Source organism: Epinephelus lanceolatus, chromosome 19, assembly GCF_041903045.1.
Source record: "Epinephelus lanceolatus isolate andai-2023 chromosome 19, ASM4190304v1, whole genome shotgun sequence".
NCBI classification, from domain to species: domain Eukaryota; kingdom Metazoa; phylum Chordata; class Actinopteri; order Perciformes; family Serranidae; genus Epinephelus; species Epinephelus lanceolatus.
The window spans coordinates 39364558-39388818 of record NC_135752.1 but is presented as its reverse complement, the minus strand read 5'-3'; the positions used below and the strand labels follow the sequence as shown (position 1 = coordinate 39388818).

The following is a 24261-nucleotide window of genomic DNA, read 5'->3' as shown; positions in this document are numbered from 1 at the left end:
TCCTCCTCTCTGTCCCAGCTGATAATATTCTGATGCTGTGTTTCTGCAGCATGTGAACACACACACACACCTCCTCCACCCCCCCCCCCCCCCCCCCCCCCGTTACTGTGTGTGACAGCTCGGGGCAATGCGGCACACAGCGGTGCTGCTGCCGCTGCTGCGGCCAGCGGTTTCTCATCCTCCAATTGTATCCGGAGCCAGCTGCTGTTATGTAAAGGCACATGGCATCTGTGCACCCCCATCATCACCCCCTCCTCCCTCCTCCTCATCCTCATCCTGCACCATCCCTCTGGCACCGAGCCCGGCTGCTGCTGCTGCTGCTGCTGCTGCTGCTGCTGCACAGATGAAGTGTCTGCAGCTGGAGCTCATCTGTCTGCATCACAACAACAACAAACTGCATGTCTATGTGTTAAAATGCATCTTACTGTTTATTAAAGTAGAGCTGCAGCATAAAGCTGTCAGCTGTTTGAGTCTCAGGACATCAAGTCACCGCATGAAACTCATTGTTCTGATTTGAATGTTCCTCTAACCCTCAGTGTTATTAGCGCCTAATATTCACTGACCAACAGTTATGTAATACATCATAAAACATTTCCCTCCTCTTGTCGCCACCTGGTGGTCAAAGCAGGTAAAGTCACTCTGCTGTCAAATGCTGGTATAAAAACAACAGTAAAATAGTACTTTACAACAAGCAGGGGCGTAAATAGAGACAGCTGCACAGGGGCCTGTGGGCTGAAGGGGCCCTCCACAATATGTTGTTGACCCTTGTGAGTAATTCAGATTGCAACCTTAAAGGGATAGCGCACCCAAAAATGTAAATTCAGCCATTATCTACTCACCCATATGCCGAGGGAGGCTCAGGTGAAGTTTTAGAGTCCTCACATCACTTGCAGAGATCCAAGGGGAGAGGAGGTAGCAACACAACTCCACCTAATGGAGGCTGATGGCGCCCCAGATTCAAACGTCCAAAAACACATAATTGAAACCACAAAATATCTCCATACTGCTCGTCCGTAGTGATCCAAGTGTCCTGAAGCCCCGACATAAAAAGTTAAACAAAAAAAACATGCACACATGAGCGCGGTGCCCAGAGAGGCAGTCAGAGCTACAGGCTACAATGAGGCTAAAAACAGAGTTCAAATGATGTTTTTCCAAACAACTTTTTATGTCGGGGCTTCAGGACACTTGGATCACTACGGACGAGCAGTATGGAGATATTTTGTGGTTTCAATGATGTGTTTTTGGACGTTTGAATCTGGGGCGCCGTCAGCCTCCATTAGGTGGAGTTGTGTTGCTACCTCCTCTCCCCTTGGATCTCTGCAAGTGATGTGAGGACTCTAAAACTTCACCTGAGCCTCCCTCGGCATATGGGTGAGTAGATAATGGCTGAATTTACATTTTTGGGTGCACTATCTCTTTAAAACTCACTGCGTTCAAAGAAAAACTCACATTACATTAAAAACAGTGCAGTTATAACCTGAGACAACCAGGATCAGAGGAGCTGCAAACACCAGTGGGAACCATTTGTCATATTATTCATTATTATGCCATATTTATCATATTTTTATTTTTGTTTCGTAATGCACTTTAATGTTGTCATGTTCATGTTGAATGTACCTGGATTCATGAGTAACAACACTGCATATTTCACTGTATGCTGCTGTATTTAAAGACGACAATAAATTGAACTTGAGCTGCATGTGTGTTGCTGAGGTTGTGTATGTTGCAATGGTGTCATACTGGACTACAGCATATTGAAATATGAGACATTACAACATTAAAACCAACAGTTTCTCTTTAATTTCTGCTTTTATTACAAGTAACAAACAAACTAAGTGTAACTGAAGATTCTTCTTAAATTACAAAAATATCTTGTTCACATTATTTTGTGAATTCTGTCCTCATTATGACCTCATGTTGTTTTTCAAGGCTGTAATTACACTTCGCACATTTATTAATATTATAAACATCCTTCATTTCAACACATCATTTAGACTCTGATAATAAAGTCAAACAACATGAGCAGAACAAATGAACAATTATCAAACACATGATCATCTGACAGCTCGATGAATGACCTCATACAGTAACTTTGCTCCGTCTGTCTTCAGTGTGTCGTCCTTCTTTGTTTGTTCAGCTGTTCACTCCGGTAAACAGGACGATGACGTCATTAATTATCACATTAGATTACAAACACATGACAATTATCCAACAACATGAACTGATGAGTTCATACAGTTAAAGTGATTCTGGTTTGAAATGCTGGTGAAACAAGTTCCTTTCAAAAGAATTCTATCTATTGTCCTGAATCGTCAGAAACACATCACATTAATTATCTATCTGCAACGACCCCGGGGCCTCAGACCTTCAGGGGCCGAAGGATCAAGGATCACCTTATCAAGGTTTCTGTTTCTATTATCAGTTTCACACATTTCTCAAAAGTAAGTTCACTTCTTCATTCAACTGTGATCAACTGTAATAAACGGTAAACTTAAATCAGTTTGGAAACACTGTCTGTGTCAGGATCAGCACATGATCTGTCACTCCTGAATAAATCTGTGCCGAAAGAGAAACTTCACACCTGCAGAAAATGACAGTCTCCATCCATGTCAGTGAAAACATGGATGCTTCACACACAGAAGATCTACACAATCAGCACAGTTTCAAGATCAGAGTCACCAATTCAGTATCTGACCAAATGTCTCCCCTTCTGTTCCTGAGATATGACGTTAAAACATGATGATGTCACAGTCAAACTGACCTTTGACCTTGGCCTTTGATGACCAAAATCTGATCAGTTCATTGGTGAGTCTGGGTGGACGTTTGTGCCAAATTTGAAGAAATTCCCTCAAGGTGTTTTTGAGATATCGCATTTCAAGAATGAGACAGAAGCAAGGTCACAGTGACCTTGACCTCTGACCTTTGACCACTGAAATCCAATCAGATTATGGTTGAGTCCTAGTGAACATTTGTGCCAAATTTGAAGAAATCCCCTCAAGTTATTAAGATAGCGCATTCACAAGAATGAGACAGATGCAAAGTCACACAGATCTTGACCTTTGACCACAAACTTCTAGCCAGATTATTCTACAGTGGACGTTTGTGCCAAATGTAAAGAAATGTCCTTATAGTGCTCTTGAGATATCACATTCACAAGAATGAGACAGATGCAAGGTCACAGTAACCTTGACCTTTGACCATCAACTCTAACCTGTTCATAGAGTCCAAGTGAACATTTGTTCCAAATTTGAAAAAATTCCCATTAGGTGTTAATGAGATACTTTTTGCACAAGAATGAGAAAGGAAGGTCACAGTGACCTTGACCTTTTACCTTTGACCACCTAATTCTCATCAGTTTATTTTTCAGTCAAAGTGGACATTTGTGTCAAATTTTCAATGAAATTTCCTTGAGGTGTTTTGGAGAAATGAAACAGACAAGGTCACAGTGACCTTGATCTTTGACCTATGACCACCAAAAACGTATCAGTTCATTGCTGAGTCCAAGTGGACATTTGTGGGAAATTTGAAGAAATTCCCTTGAGCCGTTCCTTGAGATATCACAAGGATGGATGGACAGATGGAAAACCTGAAAACATAATGCTTCGTCCACAGCTATCACCGGTGCTGCGGCTAATAATTTGTATTTAAAGCAGCTGTAGTCGATCTTGTTACAATAACAATACAGGAACTTTTGAGGGAAACATTTAGATGCTAAATGCTTCACTACGTTCATCAGCCTGTGTCTGCAGGTAGGGCACATGTGGTTATCAGCTGCATTGTAAAAGACTGCTCTATAAACAAGTTATTGAGGGATAATTACTGATTATAAACTAACACATATATGATGCGTACAGTGGGACAAACAGAGGTGTTGACAGGAAGTCCACAGTTGTTTTTTGCCCTGATGTAAGTGTATTGATTTTGCTGTCAGTGACTGGTGATACTCAGTGAACTCTGTGCTCCCGCTCACTGCAGCCTGCCGTCTCCTCGGCTGCGTGGACTCTGCATCTGTCCGTCCGGCGGAGGAAGAACCTCGACTTTGTAGCTCACCCTCTTGGACTGCAGGATGCTGTAGCTGTTATCGAAACACAGCACGTCTGCACAAAAGCAAGGACACAACAGTTAGTTAACTACAACTGGCATCCTGCAGGATTTTAAAGGGCAACTTTGGTATTTTTTTTAACCTGGATCCCATTTTCCTACATTCTTGTGTCTAAGTGACCAATGGGAACAACAATTTTTGAAACTGGTCCAGTATTGACTGAGAGCGCTGCAGCCAAACAGGCTACAGTGTCACCACTTGGGGCAATTGAGCACCGTCAGTTTACGTTCAATAAAATGTCTTGTTTTTGTCACTGACAGGCTCAGATTGTTATTCTAAGTGTCTGACAACATTATGAAAGGATCCCTACAGAGATAGAGCTTTTTGTTAAAGAGTAAGATCCTTTTTATTTAACCAGAAACAGCCCTGAAATCACCGTCACCAAACCCACCAGACTAAATTTAAATTGTGCTTGTTTTTGACACTGACAGGCTCAGATTGTTATACGTGTCTGAAAACATCAAGAAAAAGGTCCCCACAGAGATAGACTTTTTTTTTAAGACAAGATCCTTTTAAACTACAGGAAACAGCCCCAAAATTGCTATAGCCAAAACCCACCAGCCTCCATTTTGCTTGTTGTTACCACTGACAGGCTCAGATTGTTATACATGTTTGACAACATCAAGGAAAGGGTCCTTACAGAGAAAGATGTTTTTGTTAATAAGAAAGGTCCTTCTTGTTTGACAGGACCAGCCCCAAAATTATGATTGCCACCAGATTATTATTCTAAGTGTCTGACAACATTATGAAAGGATCCCTACAGAGATAGAGCTTTGTGTTAAAGAGTCAGATCCTTTTTGTTTAACCAGAAACAGCCCTGAAATCACCGTCACCAAACCCACCAGACTGCATTTAAATAAACAGTCATTTTATCATCAATGTTGTCAGACACTTAGAACAACAATCTGAGCCTGTCAGTGACAAAAACAAACACTGTAAGTGGACGTAAATTGATGGTGTACAAATGCCCCAAGTAATTACATTGCAGCCTGTTTTGTCTCAATACTGGGCAACTTTAAAACTTGTTCCCATTGGTCACCGTTGTTTGGCTTCATATTGAACACAAAGACCTGAGAGTGGCATCAATCTCTTTGTGAATGTCTCTGCAAGAAAGATTTCCAAAAATGTTGAACTCCTCCTTCAAGACTGTGCTACATACATATATTATATATTTATATATGTTCATATTTATTTATTGTTCTTTTGTGCTTTAATTGATGGTTTCTTTGCTAAACTTTCTTTGTCGCACTTGTAAATTACTTAACTTATTACTGCACTCTATTTTACATTATATTATTAATATAATTTCATTTCATTTTCATATTCTTTGTGTTTAAATAAAGTATTTGTAGTGTAAATAAATCTGCAGTCCGTTCAATGTATTTACATTCTGTCATGAGTTTTCTTATTGTGAACGTTCCTGCCCCAGATTTAAGTTTCCTTCCTATCCAGGAGACACTGACAGGAAGTGATGCAACGTGTAAGCCATTAATCCCATGAATGCCTTTAAGTACACTGTGTGTGTGTGTGTGTGTGTGTGTGTTGACTCACAGACTCCAGGCTCAGAGCAGGTGAGGCCGCTGTCTTCAGGGACCAGGTGTGCATTGTAGCGTTCGCTGGGCAGAACCTGCAGCATCTCAGCCACTTTCTGTCCGACGCCCTCTTTGGTCCGTCTGTACACTCCGAACCCGATGTCCGCTCCGTCGCTGGCAAACTGCCACCTGGGAGGAAACACTTTGGTTTAATGATCTAACTTAATATTTCAAATCTCTAAAAATCAGGATTCTAAGCAATTCTCATAAAATTAGGAATGTCTCCCCTTCTGTTCCTGAGATATGACGTTAAAACATGATGATGTCACAGTCAAGCTGACCTTTGACCTTTTGACCTTCATTATTTTATCCTGTTAGACATTTGTGTCAAGTTTTGTCATAATTTGTGTGTTAATTCTTGAGTTATGGCCAATAACATGTTTTGTGAGGTCACGGTGACCTCTGACCACCGAAATTCAATCAGTTAATCCTTGAGTCTAAGTGGACGTTTGTGCCAAATGTGAAGAAATTTCCTTTAGGTGTTCGTGAAATATCATGTTCACAAGAATGAGACAGACAGGGTCACACTGTCCTTGACCTTTGACTTTCGACCACCAAATTCAAACAGTTTATTCTTCAGTCCAAGTGGACGTTTGTGCCAAATTTGAAGAAATTCCCTCACGGTGTTCTTGAGATGTCACATTCACAATTCCATCAGGGCCACATTTACAAGACTAAGACAGAAAAGGTCACATAGACTTGACCTTTGACCTATGACTACCAAAATCTAATCGGTTTATTGTTAAGTCCACTGATCTTGACCTCTCACCTTCAACAACCAAATTCAAATCAATTTATTCTTCAGTCCAAATGAACATTTGTGTCAAATCTTTAAAGAAATTCCCTTGAGGTGTTCTTGAGATAGCGCGTTCATGAGAATGAGACAGATGCAAGGTCACACTAACCTTTGACCCATGACCACCACATCTAATCAGTACATTGCTGAGTCCACTGACCTTGATCTTTGACCTTCAACTACCAAATTCTAATCATTTCATTCTTCAGTCCAAGTGGCCGTTTGTGCCAAATTTGAAGGAATTCCCTCCAAATGTTCTTGAGATTTTGCACTCACAAGAATGGCGTGGACGTACGAACAGATAACATAACACCTTCGGCAACAGATGTCGCCGGCGCAGAGGCATAAAAATCAAGCTGATGATATCGTGTCGAAGACCTGACATGACTCTGACCAGATTTAGATAGGTGAGGAGAAGCACCTGTTCCCAGAGCTGGTTATCAGAATAACAGGAAACAGCAGCTTAAGTGACAGGAAACCCCTTTTAATGTGCATTGGAAAGCGTGTAGTACTGGTTGTTCGTCACACACTATGAAGTGTCATCATGTACCAAGTCTTTGGCGTTCTCGCGAGTAAACCCTCAAATGTTTTCTGAGCTGCTAAAGAACAGAGACTTTAAGTCGGCAGGTTGTGTTGTACCTCAGGAGGCTGCTGGCTGCTGTGACATCATATTCTAGCTGGAGGACGGAGCCTCGGCTGATGGTCACGCTGCTGTCGTACTGAACCTTCACCGAGTCCTGAACGTAGTACGACTTGGGAACTGTGCCGCCGTACTTTATCTGCAACAACAACAACGTCCGTCATTTCATCCAGGAACATTTATAGAGACTCACTGTCTGCTCCACCACGTCTGAGCTCTCACCATGGTTCTGCAGCGAGGGTCTCCATCAGGATCAGTCAGGGTTCCTCCGTACACCACAGGAAGCTGCTCGGGGTCGATGTGTTTACGTAACACTTCCTGCCAGTTACCTTCAAACACAGTCATGAATCAGTAACTAAGATGGTGGACACGGTAAACATTATACCTGCTAAACATCAGCATGTTTGTCATCTTACTTCCTAAAACGATGATCTTCCGTCGTGTCTCCTCACACAGGAAGTGTTTGATGAGGTTGTAGGCCATGGGAAACATTCTCGGAGCTGCAGCGAAGACCGAAAAACGAGATCAGACACAAAACTACCTGAAGCGAAGCCCGACTCAGAGGCAAAGAGTCAGAGGATCTGCTGACGCACCTTTGATCAGAAACACCCTCTTCAGGCCCTCTGGATAGTTGTCTTCAAACATGGTGAGGATCTACAGGAAGGAGCAGGTGATGTCATCATTTATCATTAAATAGGTTTTAAATGTAATTTTCTGTGAGGGAACGTTTGGTGATGACACTGTGAGGAGGTGACGAACCTCTCCATACGTCTCTATGGCAGGTTTCCAGATGTGTTTCAGTCCGAGTCCTTCACAGTCATAGATCAGAGTGATCGCTTCAACGTTCTGCCCCAACTGAGACAGAGAGGAGACGAAAGGAGGAGTTAGAGGAGGAGGAGAGGAAATGAGACGAGACGAGACAAGATGAGACGAGACGAGGAGTTAGTGGAGGAGGAGAGGAGATGAGACGAGACGAGACAAGATGAGACAAGACGAGGAGTTAGAGGAGGAGGAGAGGAGATGAGACGAGACAAGATGAGACAAGACAAGGAGTTAGTGGAGGAGGAGACGAGACGAGACGAGACGAGAGAGGAGAGGAGAGGAGAGGAGAGGAGAGGAGAGGAGAGGAGAGGAGAGGAGAGGAGAGGAGAGGAGACCAGACAAGACAAGACAAGACAAGTCAAGACAAGACAAGACAAGACAAGACAAGGAGTTAGTGGAGGAGGAGAGGAGATGAGACGAGACAAGATGAGACAAGACAAGGAGTTAGTGGAGGAGGAGAGGAGATGAGACGAGACGAGACGAGGAGTTAGAGGAGGAGGAGACGAGACGAGACGAGACGAGATGAGACGAGAGAGGAGAGGAGAGGAGACCAGACAAGACAAGACAAGACAAGACAAGGAGTTGGAGGAGGAGGAGAGGAGATGAGACGAGACGAGACGAGACGAGACGAGACGAGGAGTTAGTGGAGGAGGAGATGAGACGAGACAAGATGAGACAAGACAAGGAGTTAGTGGAGGAGGAGACGAGACGAGACGAGACGAGAGAGGAGAGGAGAGGAGAGGAGAGGAGAGGAGAGGAGAGGAGACCAGACAAGACAAGACAAGACAAGACAAGACAAGACAAGTCAAGACAAGACAAGACAAGACAAGACAAGACAAGGAGTTAGTGGAGGAGGAGAGGAGATGAGACGAGACAAGATGAGACAAGACAAGGAGTTAGTGGAGGAGGAGAGGAGATGAGACGAGACGAGACGAGACGAGACGAGACGAGGAGTTAGAGGAGGAGGAGACGAGACGAGATGAGACGAGATGAGACGAGAGAGGAGAGGAGAGGAGACCAGACAAGACAAGACAAGACAAGACAAGACAAGGAGTTGGAGGAGGAGGAGGAGAGGAGACGAGACGAGACGAGACGAGGAGTTAGTGGAGGAGGAGATGAGACGAGACAAGATGAGACAAGACAAGGAGTTAGTGGAGGAGGAGAGGAGATGAGACGAGACGAGACAAGATGAGACAAGACGAGGAGTTAGAGGAGGAGGAGAGGAGATGAGACGAGACAAGATGAGACAAGACAAGGAGTTAGTGGAGGAGGAGACGAGACGAGACGAGACGAGACGAAAGAGGAGAGGAGAGGAGACCAGACAAGACAAGACAAGACAAGACAAGACAAGACAAGTCAAGACAAGACAAGACAAGACAAGACAAGACAAGACAAGGAGTTAGTGGAGGAGGAGAGGAGATGAGACGAGAAAAGATGAGACAAGACAAGGAGTTAGTGGAGGAGGAGAGGAGATGAGACGAGACGAGACGAGACGAGACAAGACGAGACGAGACGAGGAGTTAGAGGAGGAGGAGACGAGACGAGACGAGACGAGATGAGACGAGAGAGGAGAGGAGAGGAGACCAGACAAGACAAGACAAGACAAGACAAGACAAGACAAGGAGTTGGAGGAGGAGGAGATGAGACGAGACGAGACGAGACGAGACGAGACGAGACGAGACGAGGAGTTAGTGGAGGAGGAGAGGAGATGAGACGAGACAAGATGAGACAAGACGAGGAGTTAGAGGAGGAGACGAGACGAGACGAGAGAGGAGAGGAGAGGAGAGGAGAGGAGAGGAGAGGAGAGGAGAGGAGAGGAGAGGAGACAAGACAAGACAAGGAGTTAGAGGAGGAGGAGAGGAGATGAGACGAGACGAGACGAGACGAGACAAGACAAGGAGTTAGTGGAGGAGGAGAGAGGAGATGAGAGAAAAACAAGAGAGGAAAGGAGACAAGAGGAAGAAAAAGGAGAACAGAAGAGGAGAGGAAACAAGTCAGAGGAGGAAAGGAGACAAGAGGAGGAAAAAGGAGAACAGAAGAGGAGAGGAAACAAGTCAGAGGAGGAAAGGACGTTGACCTTCTCCGACTGCCTCTGACACTCCCTCTGCAGCATCTCAGTGTGTCTGATCTTCGTCTTCATGAAGTCTTGTTTGGTTGCCGATAGCAACAGACCTTTAGGGTCCAGAGGGCCGATGACATCATACCAGATGGGACTGCCCTCCCTGTCGTATCCACACATCCCTCCAGACACGTACTTGTCAATCACCTGATGGGTGACAGGAGACACACTTAAAGTCTTTATCATTATTACCAGAGCTGGAATGTAACTAAGTACTTTTACTCAAGAGCTGTACTCAAGTACTAGCCTGTGTCAATTTCCTGTTTCTTATTTTTGTTTATTTATTTTTCTCACTGACTTGTGCATGTTTTCAGGTTTGTTATTTCTCTAACATGTTTCTGTTACCATGTTATTTTATTTTACTGTACTCTGGTTGTTTCTAAACGTGCTTTATAAATAAATTTGATTTGAAAATCACATCAAAAATCGATTTTCATAATTTTTTTTGGCACTTTTTATTTAATTATCTACGGAAGTGTATTGCATTCACTTGACAAATATTGAGTAATTTTTTCTGTTTTTCGGAGTATTTCTTTCATTCCTTTCTTGAGAGAGCTTGCCATATGTGTCCAACTGATTCTGGAGAAACACTGCAATGTCCAGCAGATCTGAATGGGCTTTTCATCTGGATAACCGCAAAAGCCTAAGGTGCCTGCATAAAGCCGACAAACTAATGATAACACCATCTGTATGACTTAAAGACAAGAGTGTCTCCCAGTGTCTCAAACCCAAAACAAAGTAAAACTGGATTAAACTAAACAAGCGTCATGTTTGCTTCAATTATATCAAGCTCTCAAGAAAGGAATGAAAGCATCTGTTGTTCTATTGTTCTCTTAACTCAGAAAAAAATACCCAGAAAAACAGAAAAAATTACCACGAAAAACAGAAAAATAAAAAAACACTGAAAAACAGAAAGAATTACACCGATAAACAAAAAAATAAAAAAATTACTCAGAAAAACAGAAAAAAATACTCCAAAAAACAAAAAAGAAAAAATTACTCTGAAAAACAGAAAGAATTACACCGAAAAACAAAAAAAATAAAAAAAATTACTCCGAAAAACAGAAAAAATTACTCTGAAAAACAGAAAAATAAAAAAGTTACTCCAAAAAACAGGAAAAATTACTCCGAAAAAACTGAAAAATAAAAAAATTACTCCAAAAAACAGAAAAATAAAAGTTACTCTGAAAAACAGAAAAATAAAAAAGTTACTCCAAAAAACAGGAAAAAATTACTCTGAAAAAACTGAAAAATAAAAAAATTACTCAGAAAAACAGAAAAATAAAAAATTACTCAGAAAAACAGAAAAAAATTACACCGAAAAACAGAAAAATAAAAAAAAATTACTCAGAAAAACAAAAAAATTACACAGAAAATCAGAAAAATAAAAAAGTTACTCTGAAAAACAGAAAAAATTAAACAGAAAAAAAGAAAATACTCTGAAAAACAGAAAAAATTAAACAGAAAAAAAGAAAATACTCAGAAAAACAGAAAAAATTAAACAGAAAAAAAATAAAAATAAAAAAATTACACCAAAAAACAGAAAAATAAAAAAAAATACTCAGAAAAACAGAAAAATTACTCAATAAATCAGTTTTTTTATTTGTCAAGTGAATACAATACGCTTCCGTAATTTTCTGTCTGAATTATGTTTTTTATTATTATTTGAACTTTTAACAATTTTACAAACTTACTTCTTACTTCACTGTGCCCTCATTCTGTCAGATTTCTTAACTTAAAAAAGTAATAATAATTTCATTTAGAGATCTGTCTGACTGTATATTTTAAAAAAGTTTTCTTAAACCCATTCAGATCAAGAGAGCCTTGTGGCCCCACTGTGACACTTTGGCGACCTCTGGTGAAGGTCATGACCCTCAGAGATTTATGGCTCTCACAGGACAGCCGTGTTATAAACCATGATGCATTGCTGTAGATTAAACTCGACTCAACTAGTGTTTGTACCTCTGGAGGTTTCCAGTCAGATATGATGGAGTCAATGTTCATCTTCTTCCTGAACTCCAGATGCTGCAGACAGACAGACAGACAGACAGACAGACAGAAACATGTTAGTTGTCCACATCCTGTAGCTGTACAAGAGAAATAATCAGTAATCAATAAAAGAAACGCTCACCTTTCTGATCATAGTTTCAGCTTTCTGAACATTGAAGCTACGAGCTGCAAAAAGAGAAAGATACTGATGAGTACATTTACTTAAGTATTTATACTGAACGTAGTTTCTTTCCATTGCACTTCAAATATATATTCCACGTATACTTATACTCACTTTATTAGGTACACCTGTTCAACTGCTCGTTAACACAAATAGCTAATCAGCCAATCACGTGGCAGCAGCTTAATGTATTTCATCAGAATGATGAAGAAAGGTGAGTGAAGTGACTTTGAACGTGGCATGGTTGTTGGTGCCAGACGGGCTGCTCTGAGTATTTACTGGGATTTTCAGCACAACCATCTCTAGGGTTTACAGAGGATGGTCCCAAAAAGAGCAAATATCCAGTGAGCCAAAATGCCTTGTTGATGCCAGAGGTCAGAGGAGAATGGCCAGACTGGTTCAAGATGATAGAAAGGCAACAGGAAGTCAAATAAGCACTGGTTCCAACCAAGGTGTGCAGAAGAGCATCTCTGAAGCAACAACACCTTGTCCAACCTTGAAGCAGATGGGCTACAGCAGCAGAAGACCACACCAGGTGCCACTCCTGTCAGCTAACAACAGGAAACTGAGGCTACAATTCACCAAAACTGGACAATAGAAGATTGGAAAAACCACATTCAGATGGAAGCATGGATCCATCCTGCCTTGTATCAACGCTTCAGGCTTTTATTTTTCCTCTGCTGATGATCACTGATTTATAAACACTGGACCGGCTCCAGTCGAACATTATCTGATAATCACACAATAGAAAACTTGACACAGTTAAATACAGTTTGCCTGGTTTTCAGTGGAAGCAGGAAAACTGTTGGAGGTCATCAGCTAATGCAAATATTGATCTTTGGTCACAGAGTCGTCCCCGATCGATCTGCGCCTCTCTGCCCTATGGAAACAGACACAATGTCCTCACGTCCACAAACCGCCCGCTCAAAAGACAGACAGACAGACAGACAGGGACGAACAGAAACTCTGGACAACATAAATGATACTTATAATAGTTTGTTCATATTCGAGGTTAGTTTTTGCATAAACGAACCTTTAAAACCAGTTTTAATTTATCAACTTCAGTTTGTCAAACAAGCTGCTTAGATCTAAAGGAGCGGTGCATCCAGTTAACTCGCTGCAGCTTCACTGAGGTCGAATTTTGTTCTGGTAAAACAAACATTGACTGCAGGATGAGACCACTGAGCCGAGGACATATGTCTCATGGCCACAGGGTGACGGGGTGACGGGGTCACAGGGTCACAGAGAGGAACGTTATAGGAAATTAATTACTGATTAACCAGAGACAGGCGGACATTTAATCAACCATGAAACTCTTGAACTAGAGAATGCAATTTCTGAAGAAACTGCGGGTGAATGCAGAATAGCTGACGCTACACTGCAATGCTCGCTTTGAATGTTGAATTATACCATTAATGTTTGAATACTGTGGAATATTTTACAATTGTTTAAAAAGCTGACGCTACACTGCAGTGCTGGCTGAAGTGTGTAAGAAGAAGGTGAAGTAGCAGGAATAGTTGGAAAAGTGTCAACAGTTGAATGTAATTGAAAAGTTGAATGATACTCACAATGTAGAATATTTGATAGGTTGCTGAAAAGCTGACGCTACGCTGCAATGCTAGCTTCTAATGTTCAGTTATACCATTAATGTATGAATGAAGTGTAAGGGTGTTTGAAAAGCTGACGCTACAAGAACAAGGTGAAGTGATACGAATAGCTGAAAAAGCTGAAAAGGGGTCAAATTAGTATGAATGTCTTTGAATCGTTGAGTGACACTGATAATGTTGAATTTCTGAAGGTTATATGAAAAGCTGACGCTATGCTGCAATGCTGACTAAATGTGTAAGAAGAAGATGAAGCAGCAGGAATAGTTGGAAAAGTGTGAAAATGTTTTAAATCAAAGTTGTGGGGAAAAAAAGGCTCATTCACTTTCTCGCCAAGAGTTTAATCAGACGACTGAAACCTCCCTCATGTCGGTCTGTTGGATATGAAGAAAGATATTAAATATGAAGACGGTTAGCTTAGATAAAAAAAGACCTACACATCAAAACTTCTCACAATAAACATACAGCAACACATCTATATTTCTCTGAATTCTTAGCTACTGAGAACAAATGTCATTTTTGCAACGATAAACCAGAATCTTCACGCATTTATTTTACCTTTGTATTCATTCAGTTACTTTTTGGACTCAAATGAGATTATTTTTTGTGTAAAACTGATCAGAATATAAAAACTGGTGTGAAAATGTCTTTAAACATTTAGAACGTGAAAAATAAAACACTAAATTCTTGGTAAATTTACAGATTATATATGGTAAATATCACTTGCATAAACCCAAAATTTCACTGGATTTTTATGTGAATTTAAAGAATATTTTCAGACTCTGTTGTTGTCTAACACTAAAAAAAAAAAAAAACAAACAGTAATAAAAGTGAAAAACTATTCGGAGCGACATCACTTTTCTTGTGCTGCTTTCAGACGCCTTTCACAAGTATTAAAACCTTTGAACCCTGAACTGTTGATGCGATTTCCTTTAAGAACACAATAAAAAAGGCAATGAGCAACTTGGTAAGAAATGTCCCACAAATTGCAAAAAAAAAAAAAAGATAAAATTTAAAAAAAAATTTTTAAACAACAACAACAAAGAAAAAAGAAAAAAGCTGGGAAAAACTATATTTATAATTATTTGGTACATACTAATTATACTTTTTAAGCACTGTTTTTAAGGTTTCTTTGTTCTTCACTCTCTTTTTAATTCTATTTTTAAAATAATTTTCTTGCTTTTAATTTTCTCTTTTTACTAATGCCTTGCATTTTTTGGGTCATTTCTTCTTTCGTTGCTCATTGCCCATTTTTCTATATTTTAAAAGAAATCAAGCCAATCTGCTCCGGTTTCAAAGGGTTATTCCATTTTTCAAATAACCATCATTCTGCTCTTTATTTTATTAAGTTGTCAGTTTATTTTTATTCATATTCTTGTTTCTCTGTTTGCATTCAGATTAGCTGATCATGGGAAACAGTAAAGAAATATGTTTTATAAAGATCCTCTTTGTCCATTTGTGCTATAGTTTCAAAATAAAGGGACCATTTGCACATTGTAAAAGATTATATTTTTAAGAAAGATATTAAAAAAAACTTTTATTGAGGTTCATTTTTTATCATTTTATTTTAAATGAAAGCTGGCTGTCTTTAACCATTTAGTACTTTTGATGTGAGTTTAAAGAATATTAAGACTTTCAAACTTAGAAACACTTTAAAAAAAAAGTAATAAAACTGTTAAAATGTACGGTGAACTCTTAAACATAACGTGTGATTTTATTTTTGTAATTTTTCAGTAAAAATCAGAATTTATTGCAAAAAATATATATTAAAATTTTATTTTTAAAATAGTAATAATAATTATTATTATTATTGTTAGCATTATTATTATATTAAATAATAAATTATTTTTTATTTATATTTGATTTACTGATTTTTTTTTTTTTAATTCATAATTTTGTCTCTCTGCTGTTATGTTGACTTCTTGTCTGCAGTGTTTTTCAATTAAAGTTAAAAGAAAACAAATATCCAGGGTGACTCCGCCTCTCGCCTGATGCCAGCTGTGATTGGTTCACCAGTTACAACCAATAGACTTCACTGTTGGTTCAAACTGCAGAGCCTATCAGCACCATCTGAACCACTGAGACTGGTTTCATAGAGAACCGACTGACACGCCTGTTCCCTCTTTACAAATGCTAATTATGATCTGACATTTACAGGCTCAGTTTCGTCAGACCTGCAGTGATGTAATCCAGGACTGTTACATGTAATGGAGTATTTTTACTTTGTGCTGTCAGTACTTTTACTTGATGTAAGGATGTGAGAACTTCTCCCTGCGCTGCCTGTATTTAACCGCACAGTAACACTCGACCCGACTGAGACCCAAACAAAACCCCGGCTGCTTCTTGGCTTATGATAATTCAACATGTTTGAGCTGCCTGTGAGGGAGACGGCCTGAGGCTACGCTCACTCTCTGCTCCTTCAAACCTGTTCCCATGTCGTTACTCTGGACACCAGAGACAGTTTCAGTGTGAGAGGAAATACCAGACCTGGAGGCTTCGGTATCGACGCCTGTCAGAGATCTGATCTGACTCTACACAACTCAGTGGTCCCCAGTATTTTTTTTTAAAGTTTGCTTCTCTTTAAAACAAATGTAAGTGTGTATCAGATTATATATTTATGGTTTTAAACATTTAAACCAAAGATTTATTGTTTTTTTTCTTGTTTCATTTGAAAAAAATTCAGGCACAAAAAGGTGGAGCTAGTTTGGACTACTTTATAAACAGTGAGCTAGTTTAGTCCAGAGACACAAATCTGTTCTCAGTTTTCTCTCATCCTTCATTTTTTGGTGAAATACTGAATCATTTATTGTTTTGGGGTCTTGAACTGTTATTTAAACAACTCAAAGACATCGAAGACGTGACAGTGAGACAAAACTAGACACTGGCCTGTTTTACACCGCCTGGTCAAAGCAGGAATTTCGCAATTTCGTTATGCCACCTCGCCGTTCTGTATATAAGTTACAATCATGGAGTCGGAGGACAGAGTTGTCTCGTCGTTCAGCCGGCAGTGGAGGTAGTATCAGCATCAAAGTGAGGTCTGTGTAAGAGGGACAGCCAGCAGGACAGGTGTGCCGTTTTGACGATGTGTTATGTGTACGATCCACGGCGAGAGGTTTAAAAGCAGCTGTTAGCAGTTAGCAGCTAACTCAAACAATAAGTTCCAGGAGCTCCTTACCTTCCGAGCAGAAGATAGACTAGAAGCCAACGCTGTTGTGTTACATGTCACGCCTCTTTTGACTACTCAACGTTGGCATTAACATCACACACTGGAGCGATGTGGTGCCTCCATTGTTCGGTTCTGTGTAAAAATGCAAAGCCAGTAAAAAGAAGGGACGTCATAGCGGCTCTGTAGCGCCATCACTGTATAAAAAGGGCTACTGATTTTATGTAAGAGATCACAAGCCAAAAAAAAGTTCGGAATCTCTGGTTTCACTTTTAACAATGTGTTATATTTTATTTATTATGTATTATATGATATTTTATAATATTATTAAACTCGCACAAAGACACCCTTCAGTGGCGGTATAAGATGCGCTGGGCGCTCTGGGAACTGCGGTCGTATAAAGAGCAAGAAAGTCTACATAGGGTGAGATTGAGGGAGTTGGATGGGTCAAACAAACTCCAGACTTTCACCCAGGAGCCCGCTGTCTGTGTCAATAGAGTTATTTTAAATACAACGTAGTGTGCTCGTATGTGTAGCATGCTATGCTAACGATGTATGTCACAAATGCCATGACTTTATATTCTGTTCATAACAAACGTGCTAATTTAAGCCAAACCATGATGTTTTTTCTCAGCCCATCCTCGTACAACTGTTCCGATGCTACCCTACAAATGAGCTCCCAATGTATGATGTCATGACCTTAACATAGAGTTACGTAATTAATGTAAAGTTACTGCGGCTACGTTTAGGAAAAGAACATGGTGAGGACGCACCTTAAATTGACTCATAGCTCACAGGGATCTGAGCACGCGACTCCAGAGGAAAGTCACGGGTGAAAGTCTGGTTTTTTAACCTGCCTCCCTACAAGTGCTCGGGACTGTTTCCTTGACTACTGCCATCAGCATACTGGTCATATATGGGATATGTACGAACTTTTGGTGCATTACTTTCGTAGGAAAACATACAAACCTAACACCGTGCTTTTGTTGCCGAAATGTAAGGAAGTATATCTAAAAACAAAGTGTTTCACATACGCTGTAAATTTGCCCATGAAAGCGGAAGTTTATTTTGAAAAGACACAATGCAAGTAACAAGCGTACATTGACACATCGTCCCTGAGCATCCAAAACCGACGCCAAAGAGGAACAGAGTGTGTCATATTTTAGGAAGTTTAGTAAGAAAACAAACGAAAAACTTGCGAAATTTTTTATTTTAGAGGAAGAGTAAAGTGTGTTGAGTGAAGTGTAAATCAGTAATGTTGTGTTTTTGTGCTTTTTTCCACCATTTTAGTTCATTTTTAGTAACTTAAATTGTGCTTATTGTACTTAACGTTACTGTAATTTGAAGCGCTCTCTGGCACAGTTTCCTTCAGGATAAATAAAGTTCTATTGAATTGAATTTAATATTTTGATGACATGACGCTTGTTTTGCCGGCATCGTACACACACACAGACACACACGTGCTGAACACTCTGTAAATGCAGTGTGTGCAGGTCTCACCTCGGAGCCAGCGGAGGAGGTAGTGGTCGTGCTGTGCAGGCAGGTTGGGGAGGATGTCCTGGATCCTCCCCCGAAACTGGAGGCAGAGAACCAGAAGGAGGAGAACATCAGTCACACATCGACATGCAGGAATAGTTCCACATTTTCAGAAATACACTTATTTGCTTTCTTGCTGGGAGTTCGAAGAAAAGACTGACTCCACTCTGATGTTTGTACGGTAAAAATAGCTGGAGCCAGTTAGCTTAGCTTAGCATAAAGACTGGAAACAGGTGGAAACTGTTAGCCTGGCTCTTTAACTCTGAAGCATGTTATAACTTGTTTATTTAATTTGTGCAAGGGCCGAAGAATAAAAACAAAAACCTAATACGTTTACATGTTACAGAGCCAGGCTAGCTGTTTGCACCCGTTTCCAGTCTTTATGCTAAGCTAAGCTAACTGCCTGCTTTATGCTTTTTACCATACAGACATTAGAGCGGTATTTTAATGTAACTGAATCTCATTAAGAAAGTGAATAAATATATTTCCAAAAATGTTCAACTGTTTCTTGAAGGTTAATTCATGAGTGGACTGACAGAAAAATGATCAGCGACTATTTTAATAATTCGTAAACTGAGATTAAAAGTAATTTTTAAACAGTTTTTCCCCAGTTCCTGTCTGTTAGCTGTGAGGAGGTGCTGCTTTCCTTACAGTAAATTAAATATATTTAGATTTTGGATAAAATGAGGAATTTCATGACATTGTATCAGGACATTTCATAAGTCAAACCATCTAACAATTAGTGAAGCACCCTGAGCGAACATTAGTGTAATCCTATAATATTCATATTAAAAATATATAAAATATTAAATAAATATAAATAAATAAAAATAAAAAATATGTATATGTACTATATACTAATACTACACTGTTAAAATTCTCTGTTACAAGTAAAAGTCCTGCACTGTAAACTGATGATTTTTAAAAAATTAGAAAAACCACTCTAATGTTTATCAAAAATAGTAGTCAATTAATTTTAATCAGCTGTATATAATTTACAATAAAAGTAAAGTAACTAAAGCTTTCATATGAATGTAGTGCAGTAAAAAGTATTTCTGTCTGGAATAAAGTGGGATGTTATTAATAAGTGGCATATAAAGAACAGACTGAAGTTAAGTACAATACTTGAGTAAATGTACTTAGTTAGTTCTGTCTGTGTGCACTCACAGTTCCCATAGTATATACTCAGTGGTGGAATGTAACTGTAATATAAGACTCTATAGGAATATTTGAGTCATATTTCCCTCAGTGTTGGAAGAAGTACTCAGATCCTGAAATTCAGTAACAGTACTAATACACCAACATTAAAAGTGTCACTTAACACAAAGTACTTAAGTATCTGATACATAAAATGACCCTGTTCAGAGTGTTTATTTATATTATTACTCACATTGTTTCTTATTAAGTCACATTTTTACCTCAGCACTGTACTAAAAAACATTTTATTTTTTATCCAGTTACTCTGCTTATAAAACAGCGACAGTAAGCTGCTTTTCAGGTTCAGATTTTACCTTAAAAAACAAAGCAAAATAATAAAACACGTTATTTAAAAAAAATTGAACACTTTTTAGTGTTTAGTTACTTTTTAGATTATTGTTTTAATCTCAAAGATGAGATGATTTTAATAAACAGACACGCTGAGGACTTTTATCTTCCATATTGTCAGACTTCTCTTAATCAACATTTATTGAGCAATATGTCCAACTTTCACCACCTTAACTTCATCCTTGTCCCGTTGTGTATCTCCCTGACGCCGCGGGGCGCCATTAAACTATAACAGCAACCATCTGCGTATCATGTCTGACGTTAGAGGGCATGTCTGATGTAACCCTTCAGACATGGTACCTAGACCCTCGGTGTGTTCAGACAGTCCTCTTAAATGTGGGCGGGGTTGTTGTCACTCACTGCTCCGTCCAGCACTCGCTGTATTTCCTCATCAGCGGTGACACAGATGGAAGTCTGCACCTGGTTTATCGTCCACAGAACGAGGCTGCACGCCCACATTTTCACAACAAAATAGAACAGGCTGCAGTGAGAGTCTCTCTCCATGGGATATTTAAAAATAGCAGCTTTGTGCATTTAGTCCTTCTCAGGCAAGCTCAGGGGTTTAGTGTTGCTGTAGCCCACAGGAAGTGAGGATTAGAATATATGACCTTCACATAATCCGCTCCAAATTCATCTATATTTTTAAAGTCATTACTAAAAGTGTGTGTCATATAAAAACTAAAGTGATGGTCAAAGTTGTCACAGTGAAATTTAAGGTGTGCTGATGGATTCACGTCATCAACTCATGCATTGAGCAACATTACAAGCTGATTGGTGCCATTTAATTCCTTGGGTCTTCTAGTTTCATGATATCATCACTCTGGCTGTAAACTCAGCCCACTACAGTCTCTTAGATACAGGAATGTCAGCCTGACGGGTCTCAGAGGGTTGATGTCAAATTTGAATCTGTAAGGTACCCAACTGTAGCTGATGAATAAGTAGAGCAGATGGTTACTGAGTTCTGTATTTCCTCCTGAGATGCCGTGAAGTACAACTTAAAATAAAATAAAAATACTCAAGTAAAGTCAAAGTACCTCAGAAGTGTATCTAAGTGCAGTGAACGCACCACAGAGGATCAGAGAGTAAGATCACTGTGAGTATAAACACACAGCAGACAGTTGCAGTTACCATAGGACCACTGTGAGTGAAACCACAACAAACACAGCAGAGACAACAGAGGACAAAACACTCACCCTGCAGTCACAGGGCGGGGTTAGAGATGATCAATACACTCAGTGAAATCATTGAGACCATATTGATTTGAAATGTCTTTACCTCAGTTAATATCTCAGCCTGTTTGGGGCTCAGGTCTCCCACTCGTCCGCTCATGTCTGCTGCTGCTGTGTCGCTCTGACAGAGGCTGTGAATGAAGTGAGCGCCGGAGGGAACCTGCAGGTCGACGAGTAAACACCACGCCTCCTACACACACACACACACACAAACACAAACACACACACATATGCAGGTGGACTTTCATCCTTCAGTTGAAGGTTGTTGTTGCGACACTGTCACCCTGTGAAGGGTGTTTGCCAGAAAAGAAGCAGCTGTCGAAGAAAAGTAGAGAAAACACCACAGGGCAGAAAATAAAAGTAAAAATAAAAAATAAATAAAAGTATCTGCATGACTTTATCTTTTATACAAGAGCTAAAGTAGTTAAACTTCAAAGCGAACTCCCAAATCTCAAATCTTACAGCGGCTAAAGTTACAGTTATGTTGACATCACAAACTGTCAAAACATTGACTTAAAGGGACAGTTTGGATGTTTTGAAGTGGGGTTACATGAAGTACTTATCCATAGAGTTTAGTACATACAGTAGATGTCAGTCAGCACGCCCTCGGTTTGGAGAAACTGACATCAGAGAAATATTGTGTTTTTGCTGCAGTGGCAGAGGGATCAAAATGTGTGGTTTTCGGTGTTTTTTTATAATGGGAGTCAATGGGAGGGGGTGAGAGGGGGGCTGGGGGTGGGAGTCAGATGCCATCCAAACCCCCTTTGGTGGGGATCACTGGCCCATGTAGCCCTGTAATAAGCACCAACATGATCCACCGCAAAATTATTTTTGTGTCCCAACCCCCCGTTTGTGTTCTTGCCACCCCAACAAACAGCACCCAGACGTGTTCAAACTGGCCTGAAAGGGTTAAAATCTTGACACCCACGGCAAAAGTGAGTTTTAAGTTTAGCTAAGACCTAGAAAGGAAAAATAAATACAGAAAAGCTTTGAAACTGTACTTCAAAAAACATATTTTGGGCAAAGTCCAGGGTTCCTACACATTTGGAATTTCAAAATTCCATACTATTCCATACCCTAATTTGCAGAATATGCGACATCTGAGTAAATATATCAGTGTATCATATTTCACATCATATTTAATTATTCTTAATAGGTGATTGTAGCCAAGTACCATAATGGCATGCAAATAAAAACTCAGGTAAGTTCAGTGTCTGGGCTGAGGCAAAAAGGTTGGGACTCTGGGTGCAAGCGATGCAGTAACGAGACGTCGGTGTTTTTTCATGTGGCTCAGAATCGCCTTCTCCCCCATGTTGGCGATGTCAAACGATTTCACACAAAGCTTGCATCTAGCTCTGTTTGGGAATCCTTGGCCAACCAGTATTTATATACGGTATTGTCAAGCCATCCATCCAAAAACTTGCATCTACCCATTGTGAACCACATGAAACTCGTCTTCTTGTTGAAGGTGCAGTGTTGGAGTGAAACTTGATACCTGGGGGGCTGGAGGAGCGGACTGGACAGACCACTTGTCAATCAGGTAAAAAGGGGCGGTATGTTTTCTGAGACGTTTGCACTCACACAAACTGTGCCTGGCCCGGCATAAAACACGATCCAGATTGATTAAATTATTTTTGGAAATACCTAATTTTCTATTTTAGAAAACGGTATTTTAGAACAGTGGTAACAGTCTGGAAACATAAATATTTTTCCATACTTTATTTTTCATTTTCCATACTTTTTAATACCTGGAAATTGATCAAATTTATTTCCATACTTTTCCATACTTTCAATACTTGCGTAGGAACCCTGGAAGTCATTAGGCCAGTTTCCACTGAAGAAGTTCCTGGTACTATTTGGGGGGCAGGAACTTTACAGGAACGTCTTCTCGCTCGACCCTCTCAACCGCCGTGTCTCCACTGAGAGGGCGGAGTAGGAGGAAGGTTCCTGTAAAGTTACCGGGCTCTGGATGTGACGTAATCGTTGCGCGACCATTTTGACTCCTCGTCTGCTGAGTTTTAAAAATGCCGGCTATTTTGTCACTTTCTGTTGACGTCACATCCGGCCTTGAGTATATCCAATAAGCACCAAGTAAACCCCAAGCCCCAGCCAGGAGTCTCTCGGGGCCGTTCTGAATACCTACTCCGAGGCAGGGACTTGTTTAGCCCCTGTAAAAGTTCCGGAACTCTGTCCTTCGAGGGTGGTTCCTGCGGTGGAGACACGCACCAACGGCCCCGGCCCCGTAAAATTACCCCGAAGTTCCTGCGGTGGAAACGGGCCTTTAGAGGTGGACAAAAATGTCCACCTCTAATACCAAGGACCATGGATGTCGTTAAAATTGATTACAAGCCCAAAAAATGGACTTGCATGCTGAAAATTGGGACCTCCAGAGTTTCCCCAAAAATCACACCCCTATGACCTTTCGTTTGACCGTGAAAAGTTTGTGAAGTTGGGGGGGTGGACCGGAATGTCCAGGGGTCATCCAAGGGATATTCAGGATGTTTTTAGTGCAGCACCTCCAAATCTGAGGCCATGGTTCTTTGACAGAAAACGATAGAATGCCCACTCTGGGTTGGGGGAGAGTTACTACCTCAAGAGAAGGATTCAAGTATCTCAGGGTCTTGTTCACGAGTGAGGGTAGAATGGAGCGTGAGGTGGATCGATGGTTTGGTGCGACTTCTGCAGTGATGCCGGTGCTGTGCCGGACCATGGTGGTGAAGAGGAAGCTGAGCCAGAAGGCGAAGCTTTTGATTTACTGGTCCATCTCCGTCCCAACCCTCACCTATGGTCATGAGCTCTGGGTAGTGACTGAAAGAATGAAATCGCGGATACAAGCGGCCAAAATGAGTTTCCTCTGTAGGGTGTCTGGGCTCAGCCTTAGAGATAGGGGGAGGAGTCAGACATCTGGAGGGAGCTCGGAGTAGAGCCGCTGCTCCTTCGCAT

The 24261-nt window shown here is 40.5% G+C and overlaps 1 protein-coding gene across 3 annotated transcripts; it reads right to left on the bottom strand.

Annotated features, from left to right (window-relative positions):
- Nucleotides 1-1796: 1796 nt before the first annotated feature.
- Nucleotides 1797-21521, bottom strand: sec14l7 (SEC14-like lipid binding 7). 3 transcript variants are annotated; one of them, XR_013488105.1, is made up of 13 exons: nt 21365-21521; nt 18509-18584; nt 12203-12246; nt 12034-12096; nt 10030-10218; nt 7890-7985; nt 7724-7784; nt 7547-7630; nt 7353-7459; nt 7130-7269; nt 5654-5823; nt 3192-4097; nt 1797-3057 (listed from the first exon to the last, which is right to left on the bottom strand). XR_013488105.1 is itself a non-coding variant. In XM_078161882.1 (13 exons), the coding sequence occupies exons 4-13, from the start codon at nt 12212-12214 to the stop codon at nt 3967-3969; spliced, it is 1053 nt and encodes a 350-aa protein (XP_078018008.1). In that variant the 5' UTR covers nt 12215-12246; nt 18509-18584; nt 21124-21180; nt 21365-21431; the 3' UTR covers nt 1797-3966. The 3 variants fall into 3 exon arrangements, 2 of the variants coding, with proteins under 2 accessions (XP_078018008.1, XP_033501878.1); XM_078161882.1 differs by adding an exon at nt 21124-21180 and having other exon boundaries at nt 1797-4097; nt 21365-21431; XM_033645987.2 differs by having other exon boundaries at nt 1797-4097.
- Between the last annotated feature and the right edge of the window lie 2740 nt (nt 21522-24261).

What these genes read in the sequence shown, in the direction of transcription:
- sec14l7 (XM_033645987.2), bottom strand. Translation starts at nt 21,418, where the DNA reads ATGAGCGGACGAGTGGGAGACCTGAGCCCCAAACAGGCTGAGATATTA. An exon ending in AGGCTGAGATATTAACTGAG is followed by an intron (nt 18,585 to 21,364) that starts GTAAAGACATTT and finishes CTCTGCCTCCAG; the next exon opens with TTTCGGGGGAGGATCCAGGA. An exon ending in CTGAAACTATGATCAGAAAG is followed by an intron (nt 12,097 to 12,202) that starts GTGAGCGTTTCT and finishes GTCTGTCTGCAG; the next exon opens with CATCTGGAGTTCAGGAAGAA.